Genomic DNA, 26,481 nt, shown 5'->3' on the forward strand with positions numbered 1-26,481 from the left:
AATAAGAAGTATGCCCCCATGGTGAACACAGAGAACACAGCTTCATCTAGTTTCAACAAATTTCTATTCTTTTCTAGTACAGTCCTTCATCTTACCAGAAGCCACAGAAGTAGAAAGCAGCAGTTGAGATTTTAGGAAGAATAGCTGACCACCAACTGACACTGCAATAAATGAATAATTATTTAAAAAAAAAAAAAAAAAAAAAAAAAAAAAAAAAAAAAAAAAAAACAAAACAAAAAAAAAAAAACAAAAACACAACCACAAGAAAAACCAAGCCACCCAAATCTATAACAGTTTTTACATTTCCAGATATCTACTATCAGGAGAATAATTTAAGTTGCATATTTGAGTCAGCTCAATGCTATTTTATAGAATGGCAAACTGGTGACTCATTGCACAAATCAGAAATTAAGTCATAAAAGTTATGTTTCACCCTCCAGAGTGGGTGGAGCCTAACCTCACAGAAAGTTTCTTCCTTGATGAGTTTTAGAACAGCTTTAGAAAAAGAACAACTTTTTTTCTTCTTCTCTTTCCAAGACTTGGCTCTGCTTAGGAGAGCTGCACCCCTCCTAGCACAGCTGAGAAACACTTCCCTTGTGGAAAAAGAACTGCCCTGAAATTTTTATATTAGTGACAGCATCAGCTTGATCATCACTGTAACTTCCTTTCCCATCACAAACCTTAGATTCAAAGTCTTTATTATTCCTGTGGGCTAAATAATAAATAAAATGCAGTAATATTATCAAATAACTGTCCAAAAAAATCATCTAGTCCTCATATTGTGCTTCCCTTTTACACAGAGAGGGCTCTGAAAGCGTGTTCTCTGATTTTAGTCACTTTCATACATCTAAATATATTTGCTGATCATCCCCTTCAAAGCTTTAGTTCATGAAAAAAAAAAAAAAGAAAACCTACAGATTTTCAACCGTTCCTTGGAAAATCCCAATCAGCAGTATGCCAGGTCAGGAAAACAGCAGTACAGTTAATTAAAGAAGCCTGCCAGCTTCCATCCTCAGCAAAAACACACCCCACAGTGTTCCAAGTCACCATCCCACTGCCTGAGCTCTGGGAGTGCCAAGCTTCACCTGGCAATTTGCTTCAAGAGCTGGGTAACAATGGGGCAATAAACTCCAGCTTTTGTGACAGTGAGGGCTGGAGGTGGTCCGCAGGAAATTATGACCACACTATTGAGCTACAGGTTCTCTGGAAGTCAGTGCTGCAGGGAGAAAAAACCCACTAAATACACATTGTATCTGTGCCGAATAAAGGGCAGCCTCAGCAGGATGCCCCCTGCATCCACGTCTTGAACTTTACCTCATCTCTCCTTGGCACACAGCAAGATCTTGGAAGGACAGACTACATGCTCAAACCTGGGCCACCTGCACCAAAATCCTAAATTTTGGCCACCTCCAAAAATCCTGGCTTGGAGGATAGATCAGCACAGGTAACCCCAGTCCTCATCCAGAGCAGAAAGAAAAGCCTGCAGGCTCTCCAATACCTACTCAAAATCTAGCCACGGCTCAGTTGGGTTCAGTTTTGCCTTCTCAGGCTTAGAAGAAGGCAGTAGGACTCAATATTCCAAATTTGCCCGGGAAGAACTACCACAGGAATGACACACACAGCCAAGCCCTTGATTTTCTATAGGTATTTTTGCACCAGCTAACTACATTCCAATCCAGCAAAACTCAACCCCTGGCTACAGGCACCAGGAAACACAGTAACAGGAGCCTCTCATCTCCGCAGGAAGAAAGCCAGGAGGATTAGGCATTCAACACACAAAAGCAGAGCGTTTTATTTAAGTATTTTGTCTACCTCCACATGGTTGAAAACCATTTATAGCTTGCTTCCTTGTGAAGCTTTTCCAGCCCCACTACACCTCAGCCCTTGGGAAGCTGGCCCTCAAGTTCCACAGCATCTGGAACAAGCAGGAGACAGGAAAGGCCTTCCCTTGTTCCATTAGCAAGCTTCCCCTGAGGAATAGCCCCACTTTAATTCTCTCTGCAGAGAGGGCAAGGTGCCTAACAGGATGTGCAGCCTCCCCCACATTACAACCCCCCAGCCCACTCCAGCGCGTCCTCCACTGCTAACACATTTGGGAGCTCTCCCCTCTCCACCCTCGTGTGTGCGTACCCAAACTGGGAGACTGGAAAGAGATGCAGCATCTGACACTTCTGCTCCAAGTTCATTTATTCAGACCTGTCACACTCTTCCAACGCCACGGATGCCCAACCATCCTGAAATGTACACCACCACACTCAGAGGGGAAATCTACAAATATCAGTCAAAACTGCCTTCTTCTTGCTTACCCCTACTCCGAGATCAATGAGCTTACTTCTCATTCGAGTTTCTTGCATCCCCCTCCCCAGATCTCTTACCCCCTGTGATCCTGTGACAGCACACAAAGCCTCTTGGTCTTCTCCCCAAAGGATTGTTCCTGCGTGGAACATCTCCGTGCTGAGACCACTGAGCTTTCCCCACTCCCTCAAGTTTCTGAGCTCTCAAGCAAGCTGTGAATGCTTCATTCATCCCCATATCCTCCACTATTAATGGACTCCCCAAGTGTTCATTCATAATCCAAGAATTTGTTCATGAGTAAGGACCTCCTTGCCATCTCTCCCATTTGGTGTCATTGAAACCTCCTCCTTTGTACTTCACCCATCTGGAGGAGGTTTTTTTTGTTTTACAGCACTGTCCTCTCACAGTAATCTGGTCTACTGGTACAGTTTCTTGCAGCATTATTTATATTGCTTTTGAAAGAACTCATCCATAAGGCCATTTAGCATTTCCACCCTGTTTCAAAGAAAGCCCATTTAATTTATCACCTCTGTGAGAAACCAGCCACCCTGAGAAGTATCCAAGTAGAATTGATGGTGCTAAAAACACTGCACAGACACACCTGAAGTAATCACTCTATTAATTACACCCACATTATACAAACTCTTCCTACATCTTTCCTAATATAATGGATGGTCTCAGGAAGCTTGTACACCCCAGTCCCATCACAGAGCAGGATCAATTCTTCATCAGCCATAACTGATTGATGTGAGCCTAACCTGTCCTAACTACCTCTGATAACAAAGACTGAACAGCCTTCCCAGGAAGTAATTCAGTATTTCACTGCTTCTACTGTCAGTAAATATTGCCAGAGCCTAACCAAACCCTTCTGCTCACACTGTGAGCCTATTACTTCTCCCACCTCGCACATATTTGTCTGGTTTTCTGCTTCCTCTTTGCAGCAACACTTCCTTTCCATTGCCTTTTTATTATGAAGAGCTCCAGTTCCTTTAATTTCTCCTTGGAGATAATTTATTTCAGGATTCAGGTGCTCTCTCAGTGGTCTGCACACTGGCTCAAGTGCAGTGTGGAGGAAAGGATAACTCATCTCTGCTGTGAGGGGATAAACAGGCACATCACAGAGGCTGCCAAAAAGAAATGCCAGGATCCCGGATCCCGAGCTGCTTGCACCCCATCTCTTGGTTCTCAGAGATTCAACCAAACCGAGCTGCACACAACCTCCCTGTTGAAAAAACCCCAAAACTAATGACTGCAACACCACAGCCAGCCTGCCAAAAATCAAACAGCACAGCCCAGCTAAAGCCAGGAGGGCTTTCTAATCATCAGTCCCCAGGACACAAGCAAAATCCTCCTCTTTTCCCCAGGATCCTGAAGGCGATGGCTCTGACAGGACGATTTTAACATGCCCACACCTCAGTCACGTCCACTCGGTATCTTGGGTAAATACAGGATATTAACGGGTTTTTAGTGGGGGTTTTTAAATAATTTTCCCACACATTTACTGCTACACTTAGCCCAAGGAGTGAAACCAAACACGATTCTGAGCCTCTGCTAAATCAATCGCAAAGGCCAGTTTAAATGTAGAGAAATAGAAATGATTTGCCAGGGCCACACCGCTAAAGGAGACAGCTCGAATGTTAATTACGGACTCTGGAAAGACCATTCCACACCTGAGCAGGTGCCGGGATTGACGCTGCAGTCAACACGGCGGCACAAGTCCCACTGGACATGTGGGAAGGAGCGGGCCGCGAATGCGGGACTGCCAGGATGGAGACACCCGATACCCACGGAACCTCCGGCATCCCCCGGCTGCCAAAACACACCGACAGCGGCGGAGGAACGAGCGGCACCCTGAAAACACCAGGCACAAACAACTATTCAAACAGCACCCGAGGGACCACGGCGATGCATCCGCTGCTCCAGAGCCCGCTCCGTCTCCACAGTCCACAATTTGGGTGGCTCCGCGTAGTTCCGTGATTACTTGTTTGGACCAAAATAAGGGAGCGACAGGTGCACAACTCTGACAGCAGCTCTTTTAGAGGAAGCAATAAAACAGATTGTGGCAAAAGCCAGAAGGATATCCCACGGTTACGCGCTGTTCCCTTAGTTTAAAAAGAAAAAATAAGGGGAAAACCCTCCCGGTATTTTTAGCAAATCTCTCAAGCTCCAAGACGCAACCTACTGCCTTTACAGGGTTTTTTTTCCGTCCTGAGACACTTAGGAAGCTGTGTGCTGCCAGTCCCCCTCTTTTCCTGACAAAGCACCAAGGATAAAGGAGCGAACAGAGCCCGACTAGCACGGCCCGCTCCCTTTCCCGGCCGCCGCACCGACTGGGATTCGGGAAGCCCCCCGACCGCCTCTCCCTTGGCTGACCTTGAGGTGGGGCGGGACGAGCAGGGAGGAAGAGCAGCAGGCGGGGAAGGGGCGCCGCGCTGCCCGCTCGGCTCGGGCCCGGGGTCGGTGCCGCCGCTGCCGCTCCCGGCGGGGCTCCGCGCCCCCCGCGCCCCCCGGCGCCACCTGGCGGCCGCGCCCCGCCGCGCCGCGACCCCCGCCCCGGGAGCGCGGCCCCGGAGCGCCGGGCAGCGCCGGCAGCACCGCCCGTTCCCGGGGCGGCACGGGGCGGGCGGGCCGCGAGCTGTCGCTGCCGAGCGCGACCGGGAGAGCTCCGCTGCCACCACCCACCGCCGCGCTCAAGTTTCACCCGGTGACGGCGCTAAGAATAAACGCGCAGCTGGCCGAGCCGGGGGCTGGGAACCGCTGCGAAAGCACCGTGGAGCAGCCGCGGAGCCGAGGCCCCCGCGCCGCCCGCCGGCACCGCGCCCGCCTTGTGAAGGGCAGACGGCTGCCTCCTCACTCACCGTCCGGTGTCGCTGCTGCTGCTGGCGGCGCCGGCCCAGCGCCGGGAAGCGGCCGGCGGCGGCGGTGAGCGCGGCGGGGCGGCGGCCGCAGAGGAGAAGCGGCAGCGCTCTGCCCGCCGTGGCCGCCATCGCGCCGCTGGAGCCGCCCCACGCTGCTGCTGCGGCGGCGGCGGTGCTGCTGCCGCCCGGGCGGGGCGGGGCGGGCGCACGGGGAGCGGCGGGGCGGGGCCAGCTGGGTCCGCTGGCCAACCGTGGCGCCCCTCCTTCCGGCCTCGGGGCTCGCGCAGCCAATCGGCGCCGAGCGGGTGGGCAGCCCGCAAAGGCGATTGGTCGGTAGGCGGGGCTACGCGCGGGCCCGAGGGCAGGGAAACTCCTCGGTGGGGGTGCCGGGGGCGGGGACAAATATGGGCGGTGCCAAATGTGGGCGTGTCCGTATATGGGCGGGGCTGGGAGTGGGAAGGGGGGGCGCGGGAGGACCTCTAAGAGGGAATAGCCAGAGTCGGGATGCTGGGAGATGGGGAGCACCGGGAAAGGGCTGCAGGGAGGTGGGATGCACTAAGGAAAGGGGTGCCAGGAGATGGGGAGCACCGGGAAAGGGCTGCAGGGAGGTGGGGTGCGGCAAAGATACCACTATGACCCTGGTGGGGGTGACACAGGGATTTGGGGCGCTGGGTCAGACTGGCACCCCAACCAACAGCAGTTTCAATGAAGGGTAAAATAAGTATATAATCAAAAAATATCTGGATATACATACACATTTTTATATATGTACTGCAGACGTGGTGGGCTGGGCTGGCAGCAGAGACCTTGCTGCACCTGGGCTAAATAAGCAATCTGGGCTCAGCTTTCTCATGAAAGATTTTCCTGAAAGACCTGCACTACTTTACTTGGAAAAGACTTCTTCCTCTGGCCTGAGAGTTACTGCAACACCAATGGCAGCTCTTTCGTAATTCCTGTTATTTACCCCTCTGTGTTTCTAAAAATACAGGGAGGAGCACGACCAAGTCATGGGATGACACAGATGTGCTTCAGCATCACCCACACCATCACAACACTCCTTTTTCCATCCCCACCTCCCTCCAGTGCTGCCTTCCACAAGTCCTGATGGGTTGTTCTAAGCTTTTCTCTAAGCAATATGATTTTGGAGTTTGTCCCTGAGAAATCCTCCACCTCAATTCTCACTTCTGGCTGGATTTTTCCTGCAGGGATGAGCTTTCCCTTCTTTCTCTTTGTTGGCTGAGAAAACGTGGTTGAAGAATCGACTGTGTCCTTCTGGAAGGATTAACCCACTGTCTTCCCAGTTTCAGACATTCAGCATTTCAATGATTGTTTGCACCTTCTTGGAAAATCACAGAGACAAACTGCAGCAGCAGTTGCTCCCAAGCTTCATTGCTCAGACCAGACAGAGCCTTTGCTTGATCCCTGCTTGTTGTATTTCCCTCTCCTGTAACGTTGAAAACTGATGGCGAAAGGAAAAATGCTTCAAAACAAGGATTTAGAGTAGCAAAGCCCTCAGTGATGACTCCACAGTGGGAGATGTTCCCACACATATCTTGGAAAAAGAGTCACCTCATGGACCACAGCCAGGGTTTCCCCCCTCTGCGACATCAGCCTCTCCCTGGGACAGCTCCCAGCATCCCAGCACACTGGGATTAAAAGCCCCAAAATGGCAAAACTGTGCTTAATGCAGCCTGGACGAGCTGGAAAAGAAAGATTACTAAGGCAGGAAAGGGGGAGGAAGGAACCCCCAGCATGGGGAAGGTCCCTTTGGGGCAGAGCCACACCTCTTCTCACCATGAACTACCCTGGTGAGCAGACACGTTTAGGATGAGCCTGTGCTGCCCCCTTCATGGAGTTTCCTACAGAGATCGGTGCCAGCAGCTCCAAGGGAGGACAGGGATGGGCACAGCAAAGCAGACCCAGCCCTAACACTCTCCTATCCCCTACTCCTCCAGTCATTCATATTCTGTATTTAGATGTTTATTTATCATTAAAGAGGAGCTGGGAATGACTGAAAGTAATATTTTTGGGAGTTTATACATTTCCAGGGAATATTTGACAGAGGTGGGGGGGAGATGGGCATTGCGCAAAGGCTGAGGGCAGCAGAAAGGCCAAAAATTCATTAGCAAACCCGTGCTGAGTGTGTAGGCATTCATCACAAAGCACAAAATGGAATTAAACGTGAGCCCTGAAATCAATACCCCAGGCAATTAAATGAGCCAGGAGGGAATGGCTCCCCAAGGCGCAGGGAGACAGAAGGGTAAGGATATTGCCACCAAAATGAAACCCTGTCATTTTAGGTCAAATAGCTCCTGCTAGAAGCATCTTCCACTCTTGGAAAACCCAAATAAAAGAATGTATTTAATAAGGCTTTCTCCTGGTGCTTATAATTACAGCTGGCTGAATATTGGAAAGCTGCTCCTGAGAAGAATTGCTGGAGAAAAGCATACCAGCATTTGCAGTTAATATTATTGCAGAGGGAAAGGCTGAAGTGGAAAACTTAAGCTTCAAACCCTCATCAACCATCCCAACACTGCCGAGAGAGGTATGGATTGCTCCCTTCTGCAAATAAAACAGTGATGTAAGAGAAAGTGACTGCGTGATAAACCATAGGCAAAGCCATCACTCTGGAAAACCTGCTCATGCCCCAAAGTGCTTGGATTAAATAAGCCAGCTAGGAAGGAAAAAACCTAAATTATCTTTTAGTCCATAGATTCATAAATTTCTCCGTGTTATTTGAATTTAGGATTTGCCAATTTTACTCCTACAGATGTCCAGGGCTGTGATGCAGCAGAATCGGGCACATGGAGATTGATGGAAAACCCTGTAGGTGCATCAGGCATGGGTGGATGAGGAAATTCAAGAGGATCTCAGGTTAAAGTGCATTTTATCTCCTTTTATTTAGAAGAAAGGTTGGTGCTTCCAGGTTACTGCAGATAAAAGAGCACAGCCCTGAGATGGGGGGCAGAGTCTATTTACCAGTAAAGAAATGGTGTTGGGCACCTTCTGTCAGCTGAGCACTGCCCAGTTTCTCACAGAGCAGTAGGATAGGAGGGGAAAATTCCCCTGGACTGGGCAGGATGGTGATCCCTGTCTCATCACCACTCCGACCTGAGTTACCCAAACATACCAGTGCTTGCTGGCTGCTTCTCCCACCCCTTTTCGGGATCTGGAGATTGCCAGACCTCAGCTCCACAGAGACCTCTCTAAGCCTCTGATCCCCTTAAGCCTCGCCAAAAGGTTCATCCTAAAAATCCCCACAGTGTTCCCACTGTGGGAGGGCAGTGCCAGGATTCAGCAGCCTCCTGGATTCCTCAAGAGCAATTCCTGTGTATTTATGCCTCTGGAAAATGTGGTTTTCAACAGGGGGGGTGCATTAAAGCCTGAGGAGAGCCAGCCTAAGAGGCATCTGAAAGCAACTAAAATTAAAATACCTATAATTAGCCTCCTCAGCAGTGAATCCTCCCTCTGATCTAGATGCCGAGGTGCACATGACCCAGAGGTGCCTTTCTCACTTTCCCTTCCCGCTGCCATTCCATTCCTGGGCCACTGGGCACGGTCGCAGCTGCTGCCACACCTACCCACGACTCTGGAGGAGGAAGGAATTCTTCCCTCTGAGGGTGGGGAGCTCTGGCACAGGGTGCCCAGAGCAGCTGGGGATGCCCCTGGATCCCTGGAAGGGTCCAAGACCGGGCTGGATGGGGCTTGGAGCAGCCTGGGATAGTGGAAGGCGTCCCTGTACACAGCAGAACAGGATGATCTTTAAGATCCCTTCCAACCTCTTAACATTCTATGACTCTATGATTATATAGATAGATAAAAGCCCCTGAGACCCCATATACCACTCTTTCAGGCCCTATAGACAAGCCCTTCAGCCTTGCTATCCAGGACCTATAGACACTCCTTGTACAGTGCACGCAAGCCTTTCAGGACCTGCACAAAAGCCCCTCAGACCCTACAGACAGGCCATTCAGGACCTATAGACATGGGCCCCTGAGACCATATATACAGGCCTTTCAGAGCATATATATATATATATATATATATATATATATATATATACATCATCAATAGATAGGCCCCTGAGACTCTATATACAGACCCTTCAGAATATATATGTATATGCATATGCATATGTATATGTATATAGGCTCCTCAGATCCTATATACAGGCCTTTAAGAGCATCTGTCTGTCTATCTGGGCCTCCTAGACCCTATAAACAAACCTTTCAGACTATCTATCTATCTATCTATGGTGCGGCCCCTCAGACCTTCTACAGAGACCTCACAGAACCCATTAATATACATATATATATAGACCTCTGAGACCCATACACAGGTCTTCCATTCTATGTGTCTAAGCCCCTGGGTCCCCACACACGCTCTTTCAGGCCCTATACCAAATCCCCTCAGCCCCTACACACAGGACCCGTAGGAATACTCACCACACGCTGTATAAAAGCCTCGCATGCCCTACACAAAGAGGTTTCTGAAGCCCTAAACACGCACGAACCCCCCCAAAACCCGCAGCGACCCCCGCGCTCCCCTCACGGCGCACCGCGGGCGTCGAGGCCACGCCCACCATGGACAGACCACGCCCCCGCCCATACAGACCACGCCCGCGCGCGCAGGCCCCCCCCCCCGGAAGCGCGCGCGGCGGGCGGGGCGGCGGGAGTGGCGGCGGGGTTGAGGTGAGCGCGGTGCTGAGGGGGCCGCGGGTGAGGAGGGGATGGTTCAGGGCTGGGAGTTCACGGCCTTGGGCTGTGGTGTTCTGGGCCTTGATGGGGGCCCGGGGTGAGTGGATCCCGGGACCCGGAACTGGATGGGGTCCCGCGGCACGGGGCTGGGGGAAGTTCAAGGCCCCAGAATATGGGGTCTGCTTAGGCCACGGGTGTGAGGGGAGTCCTGGGGGCTGAGGAGGGGTTCCCGGGCCCCGGGAATGGAAGCGGGTCTCAGGGTTAGGGGGAGTGGCAGGCCCCGGGAATAGGATGGTCCTGGGCCTCGGCGCTTGAGGGTCCCGGGACTTGGGGCTAAGGGTTCACAGGCCCTGGGGCTGAGACAGCGCCGCTGCTCGGGAAAACCAGGTTTTCCGGCACACACCGCGCTCGGGATGCCGTGTTCTTTTCGCTTCTCCATCCCGAGTCCCGCAGTAACACTGTGCCTTCACCCCTAGGTGATAGACCCGCAGCCTTAGGGCTCCATCGCGGCGCTCAGAGAAAGGAGGGATCCCCCGGTGTTTTGCAGGGAGTGTTTTGGGAGCTCTCACACCGTGCCAGGAGTTAGGTTTGAGCTAGTTCTCTTGCTGGCTGTGGGATCGCCGGCGGCGCTGCCCGGGCTGTGTGAGTTACCGCTGTGTGTAAGAGCTCATGTCAAACCATTTTCTCTGGATAGAGGTTCGTTAAAGCTTTAAGTGCGCTGAATGGCCCCAGCTGTGTTTGATGTGCAGTTTGTGTCGGAAAACCTTTAGGGTGAATTTGAGTTAATAAACTGCTCAGAGCACAGAAATGCCTGATGTTTATCACAACATGATTTATATGTTCTGGACTTGCCTGTAGTTTAATGAGCTGCTTGGGAAGGATGGTAAATCTGACTGTGTTTTGTGTGGTCTAGCGGGGTAGGCGGGTCCAACCAGGCAGGAGTTTTGGAGGTTTCTCCTCTAGAATCCTCTTTGCCAGCTCAGGCTTGACCTAAAGGCCTGACTTATCTTTCATTCCTTTATTCAGCTGTTGACCATTTTCCTCCTCCTGGCTTTTTTTGGCTCAGTCTGAGAGGCTTTTCCTGAGGTCAACAGCTGTGAGCACTGCAGGGCATGACTGCCAGGAGGGAAATTTCGGTGCAGCACGAAGTTATGATCTTTGTTATGTTTCTTATGTTGTTTTTAGAACACAGCCCAGCTGAGAAATACTTCCCTGTGTTCTCTGTGACCTCTTGACTTGCAAACTGGGAGCAAGTACACTACAGGTGAGGATAGTGGTGGTGGGCTGTGCAACTCGCTGCTCTCAGATGCATTTAATTCAAATGAATTAATCATTTGGCTGATTGTTGCCCTTAATATATCCTATGTGGGGTTATTATTGTCTTGGAGCATTCTCTTAGGGATTTTCTTAAAGCTTTAGAAGAATGAGTTGCCTTTTATTGGAGTGTACGAAGTTGTGCTGACTTTCCTGGTACAAGTCCTTGGGCACAGTGAGCCCTGGAAGAAGTTTGTCTGCCTGTCAACCCAACCTCAGCTGTGCCACTCTCATAAAATGTAAAAACAACTCCCAACACCACAATAACTTCAAGTGCTCACTAAAAATGAGTTTGTACATAGAGAGATAGAAAAAAAAGCCCCAATAAAAGTACAACCAAAACTAATGAAAGATACTTAAGTTATATATTTGTCCATCTGGAGCAACATAGCATTTAATAGCTTCCCACTGTCAGAGGGCAGGATTAGATGGGATATTGGGAAGGAATCCTTCCACGTGAGGGTGGGGAGCTCTGACACAGGGTGCCCAGAGCAGCTGTGGCTGTCCCTGGATCCCTGGAAGTGCCCAAGGCCAAGCTGGACAGAGCTTGGAGCAGCCTGGGACAGTGGAAGGTGTTTACAGTGAATTTTAAGCTCATGTAACTCCTCTTTATTTCCTCGTGGAAGTGGCTTGTTCTCCCAATGACCCATTTGCTGCAGAAACTTCTGTGATATTCCCTAATGCTTCCTGAACCAAGGAAGCTGAAATCCCATGCCCTGGAGGAAACAGAATTATGTGCCTTGATTCCATCATTCCTGTCTGCCTGCTGGGGACCCTGGGCAGTGCCCTGTGTGTCCCTGGTGGCTGTGTCCCTTCTCCATGCACGTTCCTGTTGTGCCTCCTGGGCAGGCTCAGGGCAGAGCTTGAGGAGAGATGATCCCCTTGTCCTCAGGCTGAAACACTTGCAAATCATTTGAAGTCTGGGCAGGATTTTGAAGCAGCATCTCAGAAATGTTACCTTTTTTGGGGTGATAGTTGAAGGGAGCCATCAGCATGTTTAGATCTGGAAGGTGGAAATAACCACTTTGATTTTCTTGAACAAAATGAGTTCTGTAGCAATCCTAGTAAGTTTATTATAAAAACACATTGTTTCATGCTGTTCCAATTGCTGCAGTAACACTTCCTGAAGTGAGCTGGGCTATGGAAATGCTTGGTTTTTTTCTTCCCAAGTTCCCAGTTGACATTTTGAGGCCCAATATTTTAACACAGCTCAGTGCAGTGGGGCTGAGAATGCTTGGGTACAACAATAAAAATAACCTTAAGTATATTAATTCCAGGTGCTGTGTTTTCCTGTTGAGATGCTGAGGGGGTGTCAGTGAAAAAGTGTCTTGGTGTAGATGTGACTTCAGGTGGGATGATGTTGTTTGAGATAATTTAGCAGGAAACAGTCACCCAGGGTCCTTGGGTGTTGTACACCTTTGAGGTGAACATTGCCTTTCTTTTTAAAACTGAATTGTTCTGAGGAAAGTGTGGTGCAAATGGTGTGGCTCCCTCTTAAACACAGGATCATGGAAAAGCCATTAACAGTCATCCAGTCCCACCCCCTGCCATGGCAGGGACACCTCCCACTGTCCCAGGTTGCTCCAAGCCCCAAAGTCCAGCCTGGCCTTGGGCACTGCCAGGAATCCAGGGGCAGCCACAGCTGCTCTGGGCACCCTGTGCCAGGGAACAGTTCCTGCCCAATAGCCCATCCAGCCCTGCCCTCTGGCACTGGGAAGCCTTTCCTCTTGTCCTTTTGCTCCATGTCCTTGTCCAAACCCATTCTGCAGCTCTTCTGTTAGTACTGCAAGGCTGAGGATGAATATTTGTCTTTAGGGTGATGCATTTGACATTTCAGGTAAAAAATACAGACTCATAGCAGAAAGTGAGTAGAGCCTGAGACACTTTGTCTCCCTAAGCACACACCATCCAAAGCCTGTGGCAGCCTCACCTCTAAGTTTTAGATTTAAGATACTTTAAAAGAGGAAAACCAGACTGTTACATCATGAATTGTTTTACTGTGGCTTCTGTGGACTTACCTGAAAAGTCCTTGGGTAGTAAATTCTGGGTTATGTTTGTCTGCTGCCTTGTCTGTTACCGAAGTGACTTGGTTTTCCTCAGAGAAACCTGCTGTGGAGTTTGCTTCCATGCATTCTGGATTTAACTTCTCTTGAGAGCAGCTTTTAATTGTAGTCCCACCATGTGAAGAGCTCCTTGTCCGTGGATGTGGGGCAGGACAAGGTTGGAAGAATCAAAGCACTGATGGTTGTAACTGGGAATTTTGTGCTAAGACTGGCACAAGGTCTGAGTTGAGGATTTTTTTTCTGGGTCTCCAAGGTCTCTCAAGCTAAAATTCTTAGTTGTTTGTCTTGCTTTAGCTCTGTGAAATCTGAGATCCTCATGTAGACAAGAGGAAAGAAGGTCATGGTTTGAGACAAGCAAAGTTGCAGCTGACCTGTGCTTGAAACATGAGCCCTGGGAATCTGTGTGGCTCCAGAATTTGTAGCCTGTCTGTGATGCAGACAAAGCTGCTATGCTGACACAGACCAGCCAGCCCAGTGTCTGTATGGGCCAGTTGTGTTCTGCACCACCACTTGAATTCCTGTGTTTTCATTTGTTTGGTGCAAACTTCTCACCTCTGGCATTTTGGCTTCAGGAGCTAGAAGAGCAGTGAGTTTTTTGTCACAACAATCTTGGCTGTGATACAGACAGGTGCCTAAGGTGTGCTGCCTGCCTGTCCACCTTGGATGGAGCCAAGGTGACTTTTTTCCTGCTGGAACCAAGCTCCTCAGGGTGTGCTCTAAAAGCACAAGGCACTAGCCTAGCTTATCCATGTTCTTTTCTCCTCCCTGAAGTTCAAGTTAATCCAACAGTGTGTTGCTGGAAAAGCACCTGCAGTCATTCAGACCTGCTTTTCTTTTTTGGGGGGAAAGCAATGCTGTACTCTTCTCCTGATTTCCCAAACAATCTCCATCTGGTAAATGAAACAGGTGTTGTGAATTTTTTTGTTTGTTTCAGTGAGTTTTTAATTTAAAATTTCTTTGTATAGAAAAGAAAGCCACCAAAGCATGACTCTTTGGCCAGGAAGAAGTATTTCCTTAAGGAGAATGTGGCTGCAGGTGATGTTTCTGTTAAAAAAGACGACTTCAGCCAAGGAGGAGAAATTGCCACATTGGGATATTCTGATTCTTGGCGGGTTCACAGATCTTTTTCTTCATTTTCACAGAGGAGTTCAGACTTCAGCATCTCAAATTCTGAGACAATCCACTGTCTGTCTCCCTTCAAAAAAATTTTGTCTCTTTCTAGAGCTGGAATTGTATCTGCAAATAACTCAAGCCTGCCAACCTGTCACCTTTTCAGCTAAAGAGGCTCTTGCTTTGTCCTAAATTTCTCTCTTCCAGAATTGTTTTTTCATGTTTATTCATTAGGAGTTAACACTGGTTTTCTTGGAGCCAAATGAGCCATAGACATTTCTTAAATTTGACTACTCTGAAATGCTTCTTGTTTGTTCTGAGCTACATGCAGGTGAGTGACTTGGAGCTTCAAGGAGAGTCTCTCCATTCTGTGGAAAAGTTAGGAATTCTCAGGGAAGTCTTGCACTATGGACACAGATTGTGCAAGGCAGGTTAAATGAGTCAGGCCATTAAGCAGATACATTCCTGCTGGCTGTAACTTTTTATAGGAAAAGACAGATGTATTATGTTTTCTACCCCTCTGCCAACAGTTCTCTGATGATCCTTTGCTCCACAAATCAGTGTGGAAGTACCTGTGCTCTGGTGCACCTGCTCATGTGGCTGGTTGGCAAATGCAGCCTGATTATTTGAGAACAGCTCCTGAAAAAGGAAAATTTCAGCCTGCTGATTAGGGTAGAGGTACTTGGTGAAGCAGGATTGTTACTCTTAATAAAAGGTGAGAAGCTTTTTGGTTGGTGTTTGTTTTTACAGCCTAAGTTACCTCTGACGTCTGTGGAGGTGTTTCTAGAGAGTTTTTCATGGCTGGGGTTTGCTGTAATGTTTTCTAAGTAGAAAAACTCAAGGAATGTGCTGCCTTTTGAGTGGAGGAAGGCAAAGCTTTTACCAGGAAAAAGCAGCATTTGGCATTAGTTTCTGTGGAAGTTTATAGCTGCCTCTTAGAAACCTACAGCGCATTGCTGGAGTCTGACAGTCTAAAGTAGCAAGGAGATGTTGTATCCTTGCTGGAGGTGTATTTTCAGTGCTGCTGCAACAGATGGGACCAGTTTACTCAGTTTGGGTACACTCATTTTTCGTTTGTGTCTCCAAAGCTGTGCTTCGTGGTGGCTGCATCCATTCACTCTCAGATCCTCTGACAACTCAGCTGGCAGGTTAAATTTGGGGTTGCTGTTGAGTTTGCCAGGTTTCTTCTGCCAATTTAGTGGCACCAAAGTCTTTCCCCAGGATCTAAACACTCCTGTCTCCCTTCGAGGGAAGCCCAAGCCAGCTACTGTCCTACATCCTTATAAATAATCCACTTGCAATTTCTAAAAATGCTTTATTAAAGCTAAATCTAAAAGCTGGTGTGTTTGCAATGCATTATCTTCTCTCCTTAGCCCTGAAAATCAGTGCAATTATTTGTCAGAATAAAGCAGCTCTTGAGGGGAGGGACATCGGTGATCATCCCTGAGGGGAGGCTGAGCCATGGCTGGGTGTAGTTACAGAGCTGGAGTTGGAGATTGGTCATTTCCAGGGCTGAGGATTTTAGGAAGAGGTGAAACTTTATTGCAATGACAGTTTAAAAGAAATTGCCAGGCCATGGCTTAGGTTTCTGCATTGATTGATACTTGGTACACTCTACATCAATTTGAATCGTGTTCTGAAAAAAATGTGGTTCCTCTCCAGCAAAATTAATGTGATCAAATATTGCCCCAATCTCCTACCTGAGGAGAAATTACTTTTGCTGCTAGATTTCATTTTCCCAAAACTGATTTATGTGTCTTGGTAGGCTAATAACTTCAGTAAGGTGTGAAATCCTTTATCTCAGAATTGCGCTCAGTAAGCTGAAAATTTGGAGGGGAAAAGAGCAGGAGTTGCTGGGTCTGTCTTGGAAATAGGGGAAGGAGTGGATCCAGATGTTTAATTGGTTGGAATGCACACCTGGCACCCTTTCTGGAGTTATTCTTATACAAATTTCATGGAATATTAGAATGCTTTGCATTGGAAAGGACCTTAAAGGCCATCCAGTGCCACCCCTTGGCATGGGCAGGGGCACCTTCTGCTAGCCCAGGGTGCTCCAAACCCCCTCCAGCCTGGCCTTGGACACTGCCAGGGATCCAGAGGCAGCCACAGCTGCTCTGGGAAGGAGAATTCATAATTGATCTTGGTGGAGGCAGGTTGTAGCTATGAGATTTTCTTTCCCTTGGTTTATGAATCTCAGTGTTAATGGTGAAACTTCTCTCCTGGTTTCTTCATCCTTTTCCTTGCATATTGACTTTTCCTTTCCATTGGATTTGTTGTGCTTTTCCCCCCATTTTAATTTTCCCTTCCCTTCTCCTCAATCCTCTTGAGAAGATGGGGAGAGAAGAGCTGGGAGCTGTTACCCTCGCTCTCCTGCTGTTGGCTCTGGCCTCAATGAGCAGGGCTGAGGGATAACTGACAGTCAGGGGCTGAAATGCAAACAGGTGAGGAATTTTCCTACAGCATCTGTTGGGTCAGGATGTCTTGATGTGCTCTGGCAATGTCAAACTTGGCTTTTTAATAAACACACAGCTTTAGAAATCTGAGTTCTTAGTGACTCCATCTCAGCCAGTCGCTGCAGGACTTTTTATGCCTAAACAGTCCCTCCTAAATACAATTTTTTTTTTCTGCAGATCTTCCTGCATAGCAGTATATTTAAATTTACAATTGACGTTCTGCAGTAATTCATGGGCTTACCATGTCCTAGTAAAATTGTTCAAATAAGTGCCTGTGACCCCTTCCCTGATGAAAAATTAAACACCCACTGGGTTATTGAATTACTGTTTTCCCTCTCACATGCGTGTGCTGCCTGTTTTGGCATCAAAATGCTACTTAAAGTGTTTTATCTGCTCTGGATCCTCAAAAGGTCTGCAGAAAGTTCAGTGCTGGGGGGGTACCCAAGTGTGGGAAGTCCCTTTTCCCCAGGCTGAGATGCTTAGTGCTTTCAGTCTTGGAATTGTGAGCTAATTAGGGGGCTGCAAAAACAGGAGCAAGACTTTTAGTCCTCTCCTTTTGGTATCTGAAAAAGGATGCAAGAGTTGGGATCTTCCAATTCTTATCTGAAAAAAATCTAGGGCTTTGGAATGGCAGGGGGCATAGGTGGACAGCTTGTTTCAATTTCCTTGGAGAACAGATTAGCAGACAGAGGGGTTATTGTTTGGGGAAACCAAATACCCACATCAAACCAGAACTGATGTAACTGTTGAAATAATGCTGCATCTCTTCTTTTCACGTGACCTGCATAGTCTTAGTTTGAATGGAGCCTGTTTTGTCCTGGGTTGGGAGTGATGTTTTACTTGTGGGTTTGAGTCTCTCCCTTGATTCTTCTGCTTAAAAAAATCCCCTACCTATGAATTGTGACATAAATAAAAGTAGATTGTTCATTATGTTCTGAGAAAAAAGCCCTAACTATTTTATTTCATTATCCAAGGATATTAATTCGACCTCTGAAAGTAATGTTAGAGCTGTCCTGAACGAGAATTTAAGGTAAAGTTGGCTTATCCCTTGGAAACATAAATACAGTCTACAGATTGCTTGTAGCTGTAGTGCTAGAACATCATGATAACTCCAAAATGAAAATAAACAAAAGTAAATTTAAGTGTTTGCTGGGGTTTTTTTTTCCCCTCTGGGCTGCTTTGTTGTATCCTATAAAAAATAATCTTTTGTTATAGTAAAACATTCAGGAATTGAGATTGTTCCTTATTGTAAGCTGTAATCACATCAATTGATGAGAGTTTTATACTTGATCTCAGTTTTATTCCTTGCCTTACTGCAAACTCTGGTGTTGAGCTTTTTGTTGCTGCACAAGGCAAGATGCTTATTTTTAATCTTTCTAAAAGTGAACATCAGCTTTCTCAAGTGATCTTGACTTCAGTGCCTGGAGTTTTTAACCAAATATACCAAATATCTTGGCACTTTTGAGTAAAAAAAAAAAAAAAAAAAAAGTGAGAGATTGTAGAAATTGCAGATGGAAAGTTCAGCTTCCAAAGGGATGTTTTTAAATTGCTCTGAGATAAGAATGCTCTTTATTTTGGGGCTATTGTGAGAACTGGCTGCTTTCAGCTCTCTCAGACCGTTGCTACCAAGTGAACACTGGATAAATATCTCAGCAGAATCCAGGATGGCGATTGCTTGGACAAAGATAGTTTAGTATTTCTTAAGGCTCAGGCAGAGTAAACATTTATGCAGTACTAAAGCCAGCTCTCAGAAATGTTGTAAAAAATCTCTTCAAGCTCCCAAATAAACACTGTGGGGCCTAATTTTCATTTTGGTTGATTAAATGGTGCTGGCAATGCTTCCCTTATCCAGTATATGTTAGGAATATAAAGCTGTAATTAGGATGAGGAACCCTAGAAAAGCCAAGGATAGCTTCTTGGGGAGAGTAACACATGCAGATTTTTCTCTGCATATGGAACAGAAATTCATCCCTGGAGATGAAATGGGAACATCAAGTTTGCGTAGATTGGAAATAATTTTACATTTGAAATCAGAGTTGTTTTTCATAACCATCTCGTTGTTCAGAGCTGGAGAGGATTGGAGAATCAGTGCCATTAGCTGGCTGCATTCCATTAACACTTGAATTTTAAACCTGTTTATTTGAAAAGGAATAAATAAAGCCATAATGCCAATTTTAATAGGAGCACAGATGAATATCAAATAGATGCTCTTTGGATGGATTCACTGGAATTCGTGGTGTTCGCCCATAAACCAGGGTGGGGATGGACAGGCAACCTGTGGCTTTGCCACCTCCAGCATCTCTCATGCTCCATCCCACCTCCCTTGTCCCAGGGCTGGGCAAAAGTCTTAATCTGATAGGAAAAAAAAAAAAAACACTGATAAGGGATTTATTAATGATTTTTCATTCCTTGATTGTGCCGTGAAGTCTTCAGAGGCTTCTCCACCACCTCTTGCCTTAAAAGATTGAGCTCCAATCCTCAAAATTATCTGCTGAATATTTGATGTGTCTTCCCTACCTCTTCCTCTGTTCTGCACCACTCTTGTGGAATCCTGACCTGCAGCAAGTGGCACTGATATATCCAGCTCTTTGAAATGGGAATGGCCTAATACACCTCACACATGAGAGGTGTTTGCACTGGCAGGTCCCAGGATCCTTGTTTCTGGATGTTAATGGTTTAGCAGAATGCTGTGGTGCAATCCTGTGTTGCAGAAGCAAATAGAAAACTATAGATGTGGCTTTATTTTTGTATTCTGTGGTTATTCACTGCCTGGGAATATGTGAGTAGAATGGCAAGAATGAAAGGAAAAATTAGGCTGCTGCTCCTCTGCTCTGCGTTTTTTAGGGAATTCCTTTACCATTCTGTTCCCAACTTTAAGGCTGACCTTGTGATTGAAAATCTTGCATTTGCCTCAGAAATAAAACCTTTATTTCACAAGAAAACGCAGCAAATTTTCTTCTCAAAGGCAGCATTTACCCTTCACCTTCAATCCTGTGAGCCACCAAAATGGCTTTGCCTCCTGCAGCTGGTGTGTGATGAGGTGGTGTTTCTGTGGTTCCCTTTTCTCTGCTGTAATTATGTTTGAATTTGTAGCTCTGCTTCCCCATTTGTCTCTGTTCCCTTATGCCTGTAATGGGGTATGGATTGTATTTTATAAGTTTTGACACTTTGAGACTTGCCCTGTATTTACAGTTGAATATAAATGTTTTGCTCCAGGCTAGCTAAAAAAAGGGATTTAAGAACAGTAGGGTTTTCTTGGGAAAATTTAAATGCCTGGGTTGGGTTTTGTTTGATAGGTTTGCTTGTTATTTGGCTAAATTTGCCTTTTAAAATCCAGCTGTGACTTTGCTCCTGGCCAAACGCCTCTTACCTGCTGTAGTTGTTTATCAAGTCTACCTGCCGTCTTCCAAGCCTTGGAAATTGAGAGATGGGCTGCAAATATTTACCATTAAATTAAATATCATGGAATGGTTTGGGTTGGTAGGGACCTTAAAGATCATCCAGTTCCAAGCCCTTGCAGGGCAGGGACACCTTTGCTAAACCGGGTTGCTCCAAGACTCATCCAGCCTGGCCTTGAACATTTGCAGGGCTGTGGAGTGCACAGCCTCTGTGGGAAGGTGAGATTCCCTCGTGCTGGGGGTTTTGGGGAAAGGCTGAGCAATTGGGATAACGCTGATGAGCAGCTGGATGTGACAGCCAGGTACGTGCCAACAGCTAGCCCTCACAAGTGTTTCATCTGTTTATTAGGCAGATGATGTGCCTCTTTCCAAACAGGCAGTAAACACCCAGGAGTTACTCTGTGAGACTTTTCCTGCTTTAGGATAGGCACCTTCGTGTTGTTTTGCTAAAGCAGCGTTCTCCTCCCGCAGGATGTTCCGGCTGCGGTTCCTCCCCGTGGCCGCGGGGCTGGCGGCGGTGTCGCAGCGCTGCCATGGCACAGCCCAGCACCCCGGCACCCGGCGTAGGCTCGTGCTGGCGGCTTTCCTGGGGACCACTGCAGCCACTGCGGGCGCCAGATTCCTTTGGCAGAGGTAAATGTGCACATCTGATTTCTTTTCTGCCCCTGGTAAGTACCTGCGGAGCTCCTGCTGCTGCGTGGAAGGAGTGGCTGTGGGTGATTCCCTGAAGAATCCCTTGGCTGCTGGGAGTGCTCAGGGGATGCACCAGAGCTCGGGAATGAGGCGTGGTCTCTCACGGGCTCTTTGATGTGGTTTCCTGCCTGGTTTCCTCCCTGCCTGGCGGTTTGTGATGTGAAGAGAGAAACCTTCGTTTTCACAGCTTCTAATTGAAACAGCACATCTGGGCAGGGTTTGCTCCTCTGGTTTTTTGTGTGGTCTGCTGGCTGTTCATGTATAAAATGCAGCAGAGGAGCAGAAGACAGTCTGCCTTTTGGTGGGAAGGTAGCAGCACACAGGGTTTATGTGGATTTTAAGGGTCAGAGCCTCAGGACACCTCATGGGTTCTGAGGCTCAAAGCTCGTTCCTGTAACTGAGGAGAAAGGGGATGTTTGGGCTTTCCTGAGGTGACTCACTGAGCCCTGGGCCTGTGCCATGTCTGAGGTAAAACAGGGACTCCCTTCTTTTCCACCCTGCAGGAGCAGTGTAGCACCAGCAGTGTGTCACTCAAGCACATGACTGCAATTAGAGTCTAAAAATAAAGTATTTGCTGAAAGCCTGTGTTCTTTTCATTCTAATACTCAGGTGATTTGTCGCTGGCTTTCTGCTCACCTGTGGCTAGAAGGCTCTAGTTTTAATGCAGTGAGAGAAAGGTGATGGGAATTGTTCTGGCTGTTCCTTAGAGCTGTCAAACCTGGCTCTCTGCTAAGAGGAGTTGCTGACTGGAGGAAGAACACTGTGATCCAGCACGGTGCCGTTTTGTGCTGCATTTTCCTAATGATCTGCACTGATGCATTCAGTGCCTCTGAGGGAATGGCCAGGATAACGCCCCTTTTCCAGCAGGGAAGCAAGTGGGGTTTTTCCACTTCAAACCTTATCCTCAACATGATCAGAAAGTCAGCAGGTCATCGTGTCCTATGTAAAGCTGTCCCAGAGATGTGGAGTTAATATCTCCCTTCTACAGCAGGTTTCTCTGCTTTTAAAACCAGCTAAATTTTCAGGTGCTGGTGTTGCTTTTGTCAGGAGGATGGTGCTTGTGCTATGTGGAGTGCTGGGTCAGGGATGGATTTCAGGGAAGGATTTTTTGGCTCCTGGGGTACTTTGCTATTCCTTGAAGGCCCTTGGGCACCTTCCTCAGCTGAGAGCACTGATAGAAATCAGTCAGAGAGACACAGCTCTCATCAATCTGGAGGGGCTGACTTGCTGTTATTGTTTCGCCTTTCCTTGCTCTGTCTCCTTCATCTTTTATAAATTTATAAAGCACTAAATAGAATTGTACAGACTTTCAAGTATTCCTTTCCTATCTTGAGCCATGAAATGAATCCTCGATGTCAGCAACTGTAAAATAAAAGTGCACCCAAGCTTACAATATTAATTTAATTACTTGGCATAAAGCTGCTGAATAAAAAAAGGAACAAAACTCATATGTTTGATGTAGAAAATTCTTCCTACTGCCATCTGTGGAAGTCTCAAATGGGCTTTTAAGTGGACATTTTAGCCTTGTTTAAAGAAAGAAAAGATTAAGGGTAAATTTCCTTTGTCTTTCTGAAAATGGAAATTAGGTGATCTGTAGAGTTTGAGAGTAGGTTGAATACAAGTGATCGTAATGATATCCTCAGTTACTCAGGTAGGTGTGTCCTGTGTCAGTACAGGAAGTAGCAGTAAGTATAGTTACTTAGTAAGAGATAAATATGTAAATATTTCTTTACAGTTAAAGCATTAAAGATGTAACAGGCCAGATCAAGAAGCAGTTGGAAATTTCAAGTTTCGTGGGCTAGATAAGTAGAAGATGATGATGGTGTGAAGAAAGACAGGAATTCTCAAGTGGAGACTGTCAGGTGCAGTCTGAAACCAGTGTGTTTCACGTGGACTCTTTAGGATGTGCTGTGGACAGCAGCAGAAGGTAGAGAAGAAATCAAGAAATGAAAAAATATATATGGAAAAATTCTGTGATTGTATGATGCAAAATAGACTGAATTGTGTTTTCCTGAGGTGGGAGGTGGGTTGGCGGGACCTTTGTTTGGCCCACTACAGGTAAATGTTGGTCTTGTTGCCTTCCCTACCCTCCAGGAGGTCCTGCTGCCTGCTTTTGGGGAATGTATCTCCCCTCAATTATTATACAACAGGAGTAGCTCATGCTGCTCAGTTTTCCTGTGGTGAGGAATACTTGAGCTGTGCAAATAGCTGAGCTTAGAAGACTAATGAAGTTTACCCTTTCTCAGCAATAACTTAACTCTGAGGATTTCCAGCTGGCAAAGAGAAGCAATTAAGTATCTGGGCATTGGCATAATGAACTGAATTAATTGAAATTAATCTTAAGGCAGTCTTTGGCTACTCTAAATGAGTCACTAATATATGAGAAGTACTAAATCTCACAGTTAGTGGCTAGCTTAGTGTTTGTAAAAAATACTGTTACTGATCCTGGTGTAAAACTTGTACTCTCTAGTTCCTGATACACATTTGGAATGTTAGGAAATGGCTGCAGATCTGGTCTGTTCTTCATGTCACAGCCCTTCCTGGCTGAATCTGTGGGCATCTGAAAGCACTTACATTGGCATTTTGGAGCTGAAGCTTGTTAATCAGTCTAACATTGAGTGAAATAAGGGAGTAAGGGTACCTTTGGGGGTACAGAGGGACCTCTGTAACCAGAGTCTTACCGGTGCTCTTCCTGACAGACTGAAAATACTTAGTTAATAATCCATTTATTGCCCTTCTGTGAATAAATTAGTGATAAGAATAAGGGCAGGATGCCGTGCTGCTCTGGAAATTGCTGCCTCCAGCTCTGGGATCCTCAGCATAGGGCAGACATGGACCTTGTTGGAGCGAGTCCAGAGGAGGCCATGGAGCTGCTCCCGGGGCTGGAGCCAGGCTAGGAGATCTGGGGGTGTTCACCTGCAGAAGAGAAGGATTGGGGTGGGGAACTTGGAGCCCTTTCCAGTGCCTAGAGGGGCTCCAGGAGAGCTGGAGAGGGACTTGGGACAAGGGTCTGGAGTGACAGGACATGGGAATGGCTTTCTGCTGCCAGAGGACAGGATTAGTTTAGATATTGGGAAGGAATTGTTCTCTATGAGGATGGGCAGGCCCACACAGAGTGCCCAGAGCAGCTGTGGCTGCCCCTGGATCCCTGGAAATGCCCAAGGGCAGGTTGGACATTGGGGCTTGGAGCAGCCTGGGACAGTGAGAGGTGTGCCATGGCAGGGGATGGAACTGGAGGAGCTTTAAGGTTTCTTCCAAATCAAACTGTTTTGGGATTCTATAACTATTTAAGAATGCATTGCTTTTTTGCACCAGTGTCCTAGGGGCTTTAGAGTAATTTGCTTAGAATACATTTTTAATGGAAGAATTGCTGGAAATATCTTATGCCTGCTGAAACAGAGACTTTAAAAATCTCTCTTGTAGTACAACAAAGGAAACCACATAAATCATAGTCAAGAGGGGAGAAACCTGTTTTATAGCTATAGATGTGTCAGGTACAACTTAACCTAATGTATGGGAGAAAAGATGAAAAACTGTAGGTGTTATCCATGTGAGTTTATTTTTAGAGCTCTGATGTGTTTACATGTCAGGAGGATGGAACAAGCTGATCTTTAAGGTCCATTCCAACCCAAAACATTTTGTGATTCTATGCTGGTTTTAATTCTTTGTGAGAGGTGGCACATTCAAGAGCCTGTCCTCGGGATTGCTGTGCTGAGCATTTTTTCCTAAGACTTCAAGACGCATTGGTCTGGGAGTGGCATCTTGAAAGAACACTCTGTTCTCTCCAGTGGCTTTTGGCTCAATACTGGGTTTTTTTTCCATGGACATTGAGGAAGGAAAGGATCAGATCCTGGGGGCACAGCCCTATAGCCCACTGTGGTGAGCTCTGTTTGGAAATGAAAGTAGCATCTCCTGGATTAAGAAATACCAGATTTATAGCTCACGAGGATGTTGGGGTAATGTCGGGACATTGCAGTGTGTGTCATTAGGGTGACTGCCTTTGTGAAGTTCTTGCCACAAATTTGTTGTGCCAATTTATGTCCATGTTGAGTATGCAAGAGATGAGGAGGAAAGCAAAGTAGTGAGGAGCCCTGTGAGTGTGGTAACACCCTGAAAAATTGGGTTGTGGCTGTTCATCCTCTCTGGTGAATTTCTTATTAAAGTTTCAGGTAACTAATTTAGTTGCTGAACATGGTTGAGCTGAGGATGAGACAGAGCTCCTTGCTGAAAATTCTCCTGATCCCTGGAGGTTGCCTGTTACTATGAATGTCGTGTTCAAACCTGCTTTTGCATTTACAGCATGAAAGCCCTGAAGTCTTAAGTGGCTTTTAAACCTCACCAGGATGACTCCAGATGTTTACATAGAGGGAGAATGGCAACTCTTAGTCAATAGAGCAACGAATGTGTCAGGCAGGATTCCTCCCTCCTGCCTCTGGTTTGGTGGCAGCATCTTTGCTGACTCCTGAGTGCCCAACTCATTGTTACATCTCTTACATTTCCTTCTGCGACTGAGCAGCAACTGATAGCTGAGTACTTTGCTACTGCCTTCAGGATTAGAATAACCGAGCACTGTTATCTCTGGCACAAAGCTTTGGGATTTTTTCACGCTGTTCTGCTTCTGTCATTCAAAGAAAAATATTTTCAAGTGAGGGGCTGTGATTCATTGGAAGACCTGCAACTTGGAGTGTTGTGCCAATGCCCAGTGTGAGTCCCAGCATCCTTCCTGCATGCATATCCTATGGTTGCATGTGTTTGGCTCTCTTAAAGAGTGATTCCCCCAAGAGAGAGTTTATCATTGCAGGCCTGTGGTAGCTCAGTGTTTTTGGGGAGGATAAGGAATCTAATCTTACACTGGATTGTTGGCTTTCTCCAAGGATTCAAAGGAGATACTGCTTCGTGGGTGGGAAATAGTCTTTGATTCAAATTCAGTTCAGTGGAGGGAAAAAAAGTCTGAAGAGCTCAGAATGGTTGAAGCATGGCCGTAGGGTTCAGGATCCAGGGCAGGTACACTCCATGAGGAAAGGCTGGTGGCTGGTCTTGGCACACAGTGAAGGGAGGCTTTGTATTTTCATTTCCCTTTTGTGCAGAAGCTGCAGCACCAGGAATTCCATTGGAAAGTCAGGCTCATCAAACAGGGGAGGAGAGAGTCATCACTTGCTGAGGGAAGTCCAGCAGGGTGGATATTTCTGGAGCTATGGGCTTTTTTTTTTTCTGCAGCCATACTCTGACACCTGCACTGAAGGACTGTTTTTATGTGGGCTGAGTATGGAAGCTGCAGTTGTTGGAAGCCAAGGATTTCAGCAGAGGGTGGTAAAATACACAGAAAAGGTGCTCCTAGAGAGCTGCTCCTTCAGTGGCTAATTCAGTGAGTAGTTTGGCCAGTGGCCTGGAGGTGAGGAATAGCTGTTAAAACCTTGCTTGAGGAGCAGCCTACAGACTCTGCCTTTCTCCTCAGAGCTCATTTTCCTGGATCCTGGGATGGTGATCTGACTGTGGAGCAGAGTTAATTACCTGGATAAACCAGAGGGAGGAAAAGCTGACTGTATTCAAACAGCCTCCGTCTGTATTGCTGGAGCAACCGACTTGACAGCCTGATGGAT

General features: G+C 47.1%; 2 protein-coding genes across 3 annotated transcripts in view; one reads left to right on the top strand and one right to left on the bottom strand.

Moving 5' to 3' along the window:
• The window catches only part of MCU (mitochondrial calcium uniporter), a 77,471-nt gene extending 72,168 nt beyond the window's left edge, over positions 1 to 5,303 (bottom strand). The window contains exon 1 of one of the 2 annotated variants that reach the window (XM_066324278.1): positions 5,154 to 5,303. In XM_066324278.1, coding sequence (XP_066180375.1) covers positions 5,154 to 5,282 — 129 coding nt within the window. In that variant the 5' untranslated portion in view covers positions 5,283 to 5,303. The remainder of the gene's footprint in view (positions 1 to 5,153) is intronic. The other variant, XM_066324279.1, reaches the window with a different exon arrangement.
• Positions 5,304 to 10,469: 5,166 nt separating this feature from the next.
• Positions 10,470 to 26,481, top strand: part of MICU1 (mitochondrial calcium uptake 1) — an 84,488-nt gene continuing 68,476 nt past the window's right edge. The window contains exons 1-3 of the mRNA XM_066324290.1: positions 10,470 to 10,492; positions 11,036 to 11,114; positions 20,660 to 20,821. Of these exons, the coding sequence (XP_066180387.1) occupies positions 20,661 to 20,821 (161 nt within the window). The 5' untranslated portion in view covers positions 10,470 to 10,492; positions 11,036 to 11,114; position 20,660. The remainder of the gene's footprint in view (positions 10,493 to 11,035; positions 11,115 to 20,659; positions 20,822 to 26,481) is intronic.

Source organism: Sylvia atricapilla, chromosome 8 (genome assembly GCF_009819655.1).
Source record: "Sylvia atricapilla isolate bSylAtr1 chromosome 8, bSylAtr1.pri, whole genome shotgun sequence".
Classification (NCBI taxonomy): Eukaryota; Metazoa; Chordata; class Aves; order Passeriformes; family Sylviidae; genus Sylvia; species Sylvia atricapilla.